General features: G+C 32.4%; 3 protein-coding genes across 4 annotated transcripts; 2 read left to right on the top strand and 1 right to left on the bottom strand.

Moving 5' to 3' along the window:
- The first annotated feature begins 49 nt into the window (after positions 1-49).
- Positions 50-3,090, top strand: LOC128389915 (metastasis-associated protein MTA1-like). The gene is made up of 8 exons (XM_053349572.1): positions 50-413; positions 529-740; positions 878-1,166; positions 1,274-1,407; positions 1,512-1,702; positions 1,855-2,139; positions 2,227-2,424; positions 2,566-3,090. Exons 2-8 carry the CDS (start codon positions 541-543, stop codon positions 2,679-2,681), a joined length of 1,413 nt encoding a protein of 470 aa, XP_053205547.1. The 5' UTR covers positions 50-413; positions 529-540; the 3' UTR covers positions 2,682-3,090.
- Positions 3,091-3,372: 282 nt separating this feature from the next.
- LOC128389912 (nicotinate phosphoribosyltransferase-like) lies at positions 3,373-5,974 on the top strand. 2 transcript variants are annotated; one of them, XM_053349570.1, is made up of 8 exons: positions 3,373-3,557; positions 3,628-3,798; positions 3,863-4,073; positions 4,159-4,405; positions 4,507-4,700; positions 4,903-5,206; positions 5,338-5,598; positions 5,664-5,974. In XM_053349570.1, the coding sequence occupies exons 1-8, from the start codon at positions 3,509-3,511 to the stop codon at positions 5,847-5,849; spliced, it is 1,623 nt and encodes a 540-aa protein (XP_053205545.1). In that variant the 5' UTR covers positions 3,373-3,508; the 3' UTR covers positions 5,850-5,974. The 2 variants fall into 2 exon arrangements, with proteins under 2 accessions (XP_053205545.1, XP_053205544.1); XM_053349569.1 differs by having other exon boundaries at positions 3,374-3,557; positions 4,900-5,206.
- On the bottom strand, positions 5,964-9,757 carry LOC128389907 (uncharacterized). The gene is made up of 2 exons (XM_053349561.1): positions 7,666-9,757; positions 5,964-6,889 (listed from the first exon to the last, which is right to left on the bottom strand). The coding sequence occupies exons 1-2, from the start codon at positions 9,266-9,268 to the stop codon at positions 6,132-6,134; spliced, it is 2,361 nt and encodes a 786-aa protein (XP_053205536.1). The 5' UTR covers positions 9,269-9,757; the 3' UTR covers positions 5,964-6,131.
- Between the last annotated feature and the right edge of the window lie 2,001 nt (positions 9,758-11,758).

Here is an 11,758-nt window from a genome sequence, read left to right on the forward strand (position 1 = left end):
CTCAGCTGATGATTGGAATTCATTTTCTCTTTGTATTTGAAATGGAAAAGAATAATTAATTTTCTACTTTTGTAATTTCAATTTTTCTCTTTTAATTAATGTTCTCTTGGGTGAAATTAAAATTCTCATTCCATTCTAATTAAGAAGGTTGAATGAGAGAGTAGAACAAAGTGTTTCCATTCTAAATTGTAACTCGCAACTTGAAACCTGCGCTTCTCTCTCAAACCTCACGCCTCTTTTTTGATGTTGACTCCATTTTGATTTTCTGAATCCACATTAATTTGCTTGTCAATATTTTTCTGTTTTTAACCTCATGTATTTGATTTATAAATTGTGACAATTAATTAGTTGAAATAATTTTCTTTTTTTAACAAGTGTTTTCTATTCTTCTGTAGGATTGTTTGAAAACAAAAGTAATAATTAGTTTTTATTCGTTTAGTTTGATTGTATAATTACCATTGATTGAATTTTAATTGTCTTGATTTTTTTTTCTTCTTCTTCTTCTTCTTGGTTTCTCTTCACAAACAGCCGGATGATCCAATGGATGATGAATCTTTCACACAGACACTCATCCGTGGTGAAATTAGGATTGGTTCTGAACATCAGGCTGAAATACCACAAACATTAGAAGCTCAAGGTAAAATTGATGAAAGAGTGTTAAAAGATTTGGAAACACTTGTTTATCAACCTGAAAATGGACTGACAGAGAAAGAAATTGACCAATACTTAATTATTGCAAAGTATGTATTATTATAATCATTAGTGTATAATTATTGGGGTTTACTCTTTATGTTTATCTTGTTACCTTCCCTTTGATTTGTTACCTTTTCTAATGTTGTTTTTTAAACAATTTGTCTTTTGTTTTTCTTCTTTCCAGGTCTGTTGGCACTTTTGCTCGAGTCTTGGATTATTCTAGCTCAGTTAAACAACCTAGTATTCATATGACAGCAGCAGCAGCATCACGAGATATCACTTTAGCTCATGCTATGAATGTTTTGCATCAAAACGATTATGACATTGGTAAAGCGGTTCTCAGTCTTGTACCTCCAACGGGTCCAGTTCTTTGTCGTGATGAGATGGAAGAATGGTCTGCTGCTGAAGCTAATTTATTTGAAATGGCAATGGAAAAATATGGAAAAGATTTCCATGAAATTAGACAAGATTTTGTAAGTATACATGTAAATTGTATTTATCAATTTGTTTCACAAGTTTCTATTGAATAAGTATTGTTTATTTTATTAATTTTTCCAATTTATTCTCTTTCATTTTTCAGTTGTCTTGGAAAAGCATGAGAAGTATTATAGAATTTTATTATATGTGGAAAACAACGGAACGTTGTTTACAACGGAAAAGAATGAAAGTAGCAGAGGCTGAAAATAGAGCTCGATTAATGCAAATGCAAAATTTGTAAGTTATTGATTCATTCGCTATGGTTATTTGTCTAATTTGAAGAAATTGTTTCACTAATATAACTGATATATTCCATTTTTTTCCTTTTTGCTATTACTTAGGAATCAAAATCAACCAGTAATTGGTAACAATGGAACAATTGATAGGCTTAATTCGACTAATAAGAAATTCACTGAATTCCGTAATTTTCCCAAACTGAATAGTAATCATGATATTATACCAAGAGCTGCACCGGCTCCTATACAAGCTACTTTTCCTTGTAATGAATGTGACCACGTTTCCCTATCTCAAGGTAAATATTAGAGACTAATTATCAGTTGACAAGATAACTTTTAATTTAATCGTAAATTTCATCTTCATTAATTGGGGGAACTATTTTCTTTTCCACAATTTTATTAATCATTTTGTAATTATTTTTGCTTATTCTTTCCAAACAAAAAACAGAACGTCTTATTGCTCATCTTAATTATCACAAATTGAATCGTGTCACAGTGGCTAAAGAAATGAGACCCAAATCACAATCAGCAAGACATCCTGTTCTCACCCATGAAGTTGCAATAAGAGCAGGTAGTTCTCGTCGAATTATGATGAAAACTCGAGCTGCATTCTATTTACAAACAACATCAGCGGCTAAGTTGGCGCGAAGATTATGCTCACAAATTATCAGAATTAAACACGCCGCCAGGTCACCATTTGCACCGATCAATGTTGCTCTCATCAAACAAGAATGTAAATCAATTTTATTCTAGATACCAAATAATTTATGATTACAATTTACCAAGTTAATTTGCTAAATCGTACAATTCAAATCAACAGGTCAGCTAAAACTTGCAGAAGGAGCAGTTACCTCAATCCCAAATTTCAAACCAATCAACAGAGGTAAAATAATTGACATATCTCAGCGTCTTGGTACTCCACTCATGGACTGTCCAGAATGGTTAATCTTAAAACCAAAAAGTCAACAAACTGGCCCCAGGCGATTGGCCTTTCCACCCCCTTCTGAAACAGAAAAGGGTAAAAAAAAATAAAGTCTTTTCTTTTCTAAATCCATAAAAGTTAAACCAATCAAATGAGTTTTCCCTTTTTCTAAAACTTAAATGAGATTAATTAATTAAATCTTTTCTCATTAATCTTTTTCTCTTTCACTTTCAAAAGATGGTCTCTTCTTTTTCATCAATAAACGAACACGTAAAATCAATCGACAGCTCATTGTTGAGTTAAGAAAAGCAGCCCGACGTCCTTGGAAAAAATTAACTGATTGTCGAGTATAAAACAAAAATTTAATTATCTAAATATCTACACGTACACAACATCAACAACACCACCACCATCAACAAGCGCAAACCATACAAAACAATCTTGTCAGATGATTAAATTGGGTTATATCGCTGAACGATTTCATAATCAATTTAAATTTTACACACTCATCACACACACAAGAAAGGATCTGGGTTCTTTTTTTTATAAAGTTATATAAATTTCATTAAGTTAATTAATTAAGAAACAAAAACAAAACCACCTTCATCATTAATTATCATCATCAAACGAAAATCATATTAGATGTAATGATTTTTTCTCCTTCCCTCTCTCTCTATTCCTTTTTCTCTACTCTCTCTCTCTCTATCTCTCTCCCCTCAGCAATTTCAATAATTAAAATTATAATTCAATTATTTGTGTAAATATATTGTGATTCCTTAATTTTTAATAATCAATTGTTCACAATTGAAAGAAGATAAAAAAAATTGAAAAGATTTCACAAAAACTCAAAGAAAAAGTAACAATTGAAACAATTAAATTCGATAGTAAATCCAATCAATTGGAGAACAATAATCAATACACTCTGATCGTTATTCGAACAATTAACTAATTGTCACAATTAGATTTAAATCTTATCTGCGCAGTTTAGAAAACATTAATTCCATTGGCGCCACATTCTCATCTGTTCTCATCATATGTTCACAATCTGAGTTGTGATTCTAATTGTTACTTATCCTTCTCAACAATTTAATCTACTTCATTTACCAATTAATCTCTCGTTAATTGTAATGATTCATTAGATTTTGTTTCGGCGATTCGAGTTAATTGTGAAAGGTTTTAAATGACTTCCAATGGATTTGTGAGTAATGTTATTCAACCTTTACTGACTGGTGAGTAGATTTTGTTTTGATTTGTGTTTTTTTTTCCTGAGATTAATTGATTGTTCAATTTAATTGTTAGACCTCTATGAGGTTACTATGGCCTATTCGTTTTGGAAAGATCGAAAACATGATGTTCGAGCTGTTTTCGATCTTTTCTTCCGTCGAAATCCTTTCCAAGGTGAGTTCACTGTATTCGCTGGTCTCAAGGATTGTTTACTTTACCTTGAAGGATTTCGCTTCTCTCCCAGTGGTAAGTTAATTGTTGTTCCCTTGTTTTTAGAATCAATTCTTAATCATTGACTTTATTTCTATAGACATTTCTTACCTTAAAACCAAATTACCTTCAACTGTGGAACCAGAATTTTATGATTACCTGGCAAGTTTAACTGCTTCGGATGTTTCCCTTTACGCTGTCGATGAAGGGACCATTGTTTTCCCCAAAGTCCCACTTATATCGGTAGAAGGGCCTTTGGCGATAGTCCAGTTACTAGAAACAACTTTTTTAACCTTAATCAATTTCGCCAGGTAAGAATAACTTTCCTCTCCATGATCAATAATCAATAAGAACAACAAATCAACTAATTGTTTCCTTCCCTTTCCTTATTTACAGTTTAGTCGCAACAAACGCTGCTCGCTATCGGTTGGCCGCTCCTAGGGATGTTAAGTTATTTGAATTTGGCCTTCGTCGTGCCCAAGGACCTGACGGTGGACTATCGGCCTCTAAATATGCTTTTATCGGAGGATTTGATGGTACATCGAATCTTCTAGCTGGTAAAGCTTATGGTATCCCTGTCACCGGAACTCATGCTCATTCCTTTGTCATGACCTATTCTTCAATGGATCAACTAAACTCAAGGGTATCAATTGATTTCCACAATCAATTTACATTGATTTACTTTTTTTCCCCTGGCCAATTAACTAATCAATAACTTGTTCTTGTTTCTTTCATTGTATTTAGACATTAAAACATGCAAATGATGGCGTTGAAAGGGATTTTGTTGGTGTTTGTTACAAATGGAGAACCTCTTTATCCAATTTTCTCAATATCAATCAATCTGAGGCCAATGAGGGGGAATTAGCGGCTTTCATTGCTTATGCACAAGCTTTTCCTTCATCATTTGTTGCACTCGTTGATACATATAATGTTTGCAGGTAAGAAATTGAGAACAATTCAACCTGATTTCATATTGATTACCATTAGTCTCATGACTATTTTATTATTTATCCCATTGATTGTATCTTATTTATAACCTGATACTGATTGTTTAACTTTCTCCCTCTCTAAATCTTGACGAATTAATTTTCCCTTACAATATATTTAATGTTGATTTTGCTAATTTTTTTGCTCTAGAAGTGGTTTATTCAATTTCTCGGTTGTTGCTCTTGCTCTTAATGAATTTGGTTTCCGTCCAATTGGTATTCGTATTGATAGTGGTGATTTAGCTTATTTATCTCGTGAAGCTCATCGGATATTTGAATCAATTGCAAACCATTATAATTTCCCTTGGTTCTGTTCATTACAAATTATCGCATCAAATGATATCAATGAAGATACGATTCACTCACTCAATGATCAAGGACACCGGATAACATGTTTTGCCATAGGAACTCATTTAGTTACATGTCAAAAACAACCAGCTCTTGGTTGTGTTTATAAGGTAAATTACCTTAACCTAGAAAAACAAAATAGCAACAAATTAGATAAAAATAATAACATTTTCGATATAGAATTATGCTAATTGTTATCTCTCTCTCCATGATTATATCCTTTTTCTGATTAATCTGTTAGCTAACAGAGATAAATTCATCTTCATGCATTAAATTGAGTGAAGATTTGGATAAAGTAACTATTCCAGGTCGTAAGAATGTCTATCGATTATTTGGCCGTGATGGATTCGCGATTCTTGATCTTCTAACCAAATGTAATGAGAAAGATCCTCAGGTCAATGAACGGATACTTTGCCGACATCCAATCCTCGAATCTAAAAGAGCTCATGTAACACCAGCGAAAGTGACCCGTTTACATGAGCGATGGTGGTACAAAGGAAAGGTAAAATTTACTCTAATTATCCCAAATAATCAAACGATTAATCTCTTTTTATCAATTGTTTACAGATCGCTCGAAACTTACCCGACCTTTCGGATGTTAAAAGAAAAGTTGAAGAAGGTCTGAATACCCTTCGACCCGATATGAAACGTCACCTCAATCCAACACCATACAAAGTTTCAGTCACCGAAACTCTTTACGGAGAAATGCACTCAATTTGGTTAGAAAAAGCACCAATCGGTGAACTCTACTAGTCGCAACAATCAACTAATAATTTTAAAAATCACCTTCGAAAATTCATTCAACTAATCATCGAAAAACAAAGTTTTGTAGTTAATATATTGCTTGATTTTAAAACAGAAACAAAATTTTAAATCAATTGATGATTTTTGTTTTTTATTAGTACAAAGACAAAGTATGAAAACAAAATGTTCTGTTGATTGTTTAAAGCTCTAGATGTAATTGATTTTGTATGAAAGTGTGTTAATTTTTATTGTTTACTATTAGAAAGAGAGGAAGAAGAAAAAAAATTAGTTTTAATTGTTGTGAGATACAAAATTGTGATGATAATAATAGTAACTAAGGCTAACAAAGACTAGAGTAGTTAACCAGCAATTTGTTTTAATTGATGGTGACGATGAAGGTACTGATTGTTTATCTTTACCACGAAAACCAACAAAAGCAACTTTATCCCAAGAATAACGAGCAATTAAACCTTCATCATTGATTACCGAAAGTCGGACATTGTAACGATTAACCTCCGAGTTAATTGTCATTCGTCCGAGTTGAAATTGTTTCTCCTGTAACCAGAAGCATCTTGAAAATCCCATGGTAAATGAACGAGCCTCATTGTATTTGATCAACTGATCACCGGAATTAATTGATTGGTAAGAATCTGATTTAGCCAATTTGTAATAACTTGTAATCATTGATCCTTCAACCGGCGGTGATCGTTCATTGTAACAATCAATTTTAATCGAGTTTTCTTCTGGATCAATGTAAACTAATTCTAGTTTGTCAAAATCTTGCGTTAAAAATACTTGAACGTCGATTCCTTCCCGACCTGAGTGCTCTCGCATATGGATCAATGTGGCACAATCAGCGTTCACCAAACAACCAGGGTCACTTTCGAGACAAACATTTTCCTGGCCTCCGTGTTTATTGTCGCACTCTTGGTACAAATATCGCAACTTGTAGATCGGCAAAGTGACACTTTTCTCAGGTACAACTTTCCTCACCCCGCCGATTGAAAATCCTATCGATGGCCGTCGATTAACAAGGTCAATTACATCACCTAGAGAGAGAGAGAAAAATATAAATAAATCGTAAAGTAAATACAACAATCAATTTATGTTTAATTTAATTGTTTACTTGTTGATTAAAGGAGAGAGCGAAACTTAAAGTCAAAGTGATTTTCAAAAGGTAAATATTGTTGACAATTTCCTTTCATTTGTTGACCATTGATCTTAACATGTGATTAACTAGTGACAATTAACATTTAAAATTGTAATCATCCAACAATTAAGATAAATTGTGATTAATATTCACTCATATTTAATCTTGATTGTTTCAAGAATCAACATTTTTTATCATAATCAAATAAGAAACCAACTAATCTCATCTTGACAATTTGTTTCCAATTTTACTGGATTAATTATATTGATTGTATGATTAAGTGTATATGTAATCAAGATTAATTATGATTAACAATTTAATGTTACTTTGTTTTTCTGTAATATCAATATTTCATTTGATCGGTTAAATTGTTAATTAATCAATCCAATCCGATTAGGTTTGTGATTCTGTTTTTCCGCAACATTACGATAGTTTAGCAATCAGGTTAATTGTAATTAGTTCAGGTCAAGGTTAATTAATCACATAGAAAGAGTGATAATAGGAAGAGTAATTAACAACAATAATAAATTAACCATTTAAAAGCAAAAACGATTTACAATTAAATCACTTTCGCTTTGATTAGAAAGAGAAAAAAAAGTTTCAGATAAATCAAAAAGTAACCATTTTGAAAGGTGAGTTTAATTGTTGTTGATTAATTGTGTAATTAGAACTTACTTTTATTGTTTATCGGCCAATTAGTACCGTTAGGCCACCAAATCCACTGACAGCGAATCCAATCGTGTTCACTTGAGACGAGGCCATTTCTGATCGCTTTGGTCTTGAACGGAACATCGATCGATGATGATTTCCGTCCATCGTTATTGAATGAACACTTGTAGACCGTTTTCCCGTCCAGGTCAACGTTATTTGAATCAAATGAAATAGAAAGACTCATGTTAATCCCTTGGGTTAATCCAAGGGTAGTTAATCTTGATGGTTCGGACGATGAAGGTGGACTGACCAATTTCTTGGTAGCGTAAAGGTCAAGCGTTATTTTGGGTTCGATAAAAGATGATGACCAAGTTGAATCATCGTCCACCGTGAACACGACGAAAGCATCACAATTCCGTGTGGGTAGACAGTCTCTCACCGTATCATCGATATCAAGGCCGAAACATTGTCGACCAAGGGAACCGCTTGAACAAGCGGTGTACAAAGAATCGTCAATATGGAAACCAGGAAGTGCCACCGGAACTTTATCAACATAAACATTGGGTGAATGTCTTAGTTTAACCAGATATTTGTTTCGTTGGGTGTCAAAAGTTATTCCGTTCAGGGTAAAAGTGGCCGGTAGTGTCCAGTTACATCGGAGTCCATCAAAATCGGGATCAATGTGGGTATAAGTTGAGGTGAGGGTGGAAACCGATTCCTGACTTCCATTAGGGAAGATGAAATAAGCTTCAACTGAGTATTTACCACAGATAATTTGGAAACTCGGTGAAGTATCCGAGGTGTAAAGGGTAACATCGTAATAGGAATTGTTGGTAACATAATCAAATGAGAATAAATTAAAATCAAGTGAATTTGATTGACCAATTTTCTTGGGTGTTTGAACGATGGTCAATAACTCATGACATTCATTGTAAGGGTCAACACAATAAGGTGACCCAAGGCAATACTTTATATCGGGTGAATTACAATCTTTATAAAGATAACGGGACTTGTAGATGGGAAGACGAGTATCAATTAAAGATGATCTGGAAAAATCTTTGTAAAGTATTAGCTCAATTTTACGAGTGACCAGGTCAATTTTACGTCCCTCATGATCGGTTGGCCATGAATCTGATCGACGATCTAATGTCCAGGTACAGATAAGTAGATCATCGTCAATTATTCCCGTTCCAAGACTTTCTACAATTTGACCTGGATTTTTGACCATCACTTCAATTGTTGGATCTCGTTGGGACCAACTACAATTGTAATAAGTACCTTCGCCTGGATGGTAAGTTGGTTTAAATGCCGCATCCAAAATTAGTGACATTTCGTGTTTGGAAGCATCTCTCAGGTGAGTACCGACCAGGGTGACGTTGAATTTATCATGAAAATGATTCCCATCGGCGGAGGGAATAACAGTTAACATGGTGATCATATCACACGCACGGCGGGATAAACAGTCCGATGATGTTTTGGGAAAGCCGATACACTCAAGATCAAGTCGACTTGAAACTGGACGATTACATCGTTCATACACTTGGTCAATTATTTTACTCTGACCAACAGGTAACAGGTAAAGTAGACAGAAAACTTTAATCAACAAGTTAAATTGTGTAATCATCATGGACTAATTTCTTGGACAATGAATTATTTTTTTTTGTTTCATACAAAATACTGATTCTAATGGTCAAGCAAAATTAAGCAGCGATGAGGATGTTAGTTTACAATTGAATGAATGTATCCTCAATTGAATGATGATTAACTATGATGATTAATTGATCGTTATAATAGCTAATCAATCAAATGAGAGATGAAAACAAATTGGAAAAGGTAAATATCATTTAAGGTAAAAGTCAAATTGAAAGTTGAGTTAGACGAAATTAAATCTTTCTCTTTACTATCGAAGGTCCATCTAAATGTCCAAAGGACGAAAAGAAAGAGAGAGAGAGAGAGAGTTAAAAAAAGGTAAGATTCACTTAATTAGAGCTAAATCACCAAGACAATTAGCACAATCAATCAAAAGGAGACGATGATCATCACCTTAAGGTTGTTGAAGAAACAGAACAACAAATTAATCATTTATTACTCATCCAAATAATCAACTAATCACTCTGGATGATAAGAACGGTTTAGACAGCCCAGTTCGAGGGAGAGGGAGGCAAGAGAGAGAAAGGAAAGAAAGAGAAGATGAAGGATGAGGATGAAAATCTTCATTTTCTAAGGTTTTCTTTGAGAACCGATAACATGAAGTTCACTATGGTTACTTGTTATCAAGAGCCTTTTTCCGGGGCAATTAGATTATAATTGTGATGAAAAACCTCACGGTGGTAAAGACGAGGTGGGAAAATGATGATTATCATGATGATGATTATGGAAGACAAATTGTTGATTCTGTTTGCAAGGGCGAGGTAAATCCGAGGAAAAGTAAACAATTAAGTGACTCGTATGTTTTATTATTAACATTCAAAATCAATGGTTACTTTGTGTTTATTTTAATCATAATATTTATGATGATTATCACTAATTGTAAACAATTAGAATCCTTGTTTTCTTGGTTTAAGATTTACATTATGATAATTTAGTTTGTTAATGTTGATTTTTTAGTTGCTGCTCTGATTTAGTTTCATTTTTTTGTTTCATGTTTGATTGTTGGTTCCTTTTAAATTGAATTTGATTCTAGCAACCAATCAACTTGAATTGTCAATGAAGGTGAACTTGTTGATTTAATCAATGAACTGATTGTAAACATTTGGTTTTAATAGTTTCGTTGTAATAATTGTTGAATAATTGATTTTTTTTTTTCGTCTATCATTTTAATAATTGATTAGATTGCTTTGATTTGAGTAATTGTGGTAATTAAAGATTAACTGTCAACAATATACATCGGTTAATCTTTTAAGCTTATTAGTTTTGAATTTTTAATCCAGCGATTAGACAAAAAGATTAAGTTAATTGTTGAATATAACAAGAAAATTAAAGCTTTTATTAATCTAAATTAACAGCAATTAATGTTCATTTCATTTTATAATAATAACAATAACAATTATATTGAATTTTAAATTTCAAATTAATTAACTCTCAATCCCCAACTAAGGTGTAACAATCAATAGATGATCTGATTAACAATTAATAACAAAAATGAATTTGTAACAATTGAAACGTTTTTCATAACTTCAGAATTAAATTAATGATATTATAACAATTAAGAGAAAAACAATTAATCAGAATTTCTCGGTGACTCGTTGATTAGATTGGGGATAAAATTCCAATGTTTTGATCATCATTCTGATCTGAAGACGATGAAAGAACCTTGACAATATTTGGATTAATCAATTGATCAGATTTTCGTCACCAATAACCATTTGAATTTTTTTCTCTTCGTCATGAATCTCAAATTCTCATAGTTCTATTAGATACAAAGGTGTACATATTAGGTACAAAAATATACGAACCTTTCTAAGTTCCGGTTCAGACGGGAAGTTTATCCATCAGTTTCAATAGTAAAATCAACACAAATTGTGCTGAACTGCTAATTGTTTTCAGTTTTGAATCCATACTTCGATGATGGAACCATTTGATATTTGTCTTTTCAAAAACCTTCGAATGACCTCTAAATGTCTACCTTAAGAAATGACCTAAATGACCTTTTACTTTTTACGAACTTGTTCAATTTTGATAACTATTAATATTTGTACGAAGTTTTCTCTGTAGGTCAAGTTTTTTATCAAATCAACCGCTCTAAATAATAGCATTGTTATGATCAATATGATACTGAAATATTAAGAATTGACATGATTAAATAATAATTATTCATTTTTTTACATTTAAAAATTTATAACTTTCATTATTTTAATTATTTGGTTGTACAAAATTCGTATTAACTTTAGTTAAATTCAGAGCCAAGGTAATTCTGAATTTGAATTCTTAAGTTAACAATGAACAGTTATCAAAATCAACTCTTTAATATTGATAATCGATCACCACAATCAACTAATACATCTCAAGTTATATTCTCATCAATCGGAACAAAATATTATTCAATTGTTTCAGTTTCAAATGGTCTAATTGGTAACAGTTTATTTCTGATCATGATGTTAATTGTAGCTCTTGATTC

This window comes from Panonychus citri, unplaced genomic scaffold (assembly GCF_014898815.1).
Source record: "Panonychus citri isolate SS breed McGregor unplaced genomic scaffold, ASM1489881v1 Contig00111, whole genome shotgun sequence".
NCBI lineage: Eukaryota > Metazoa > Arthropoda > Arachnida > Trombidiformes > Tetranychidae > Panonychus > Panonychus citri.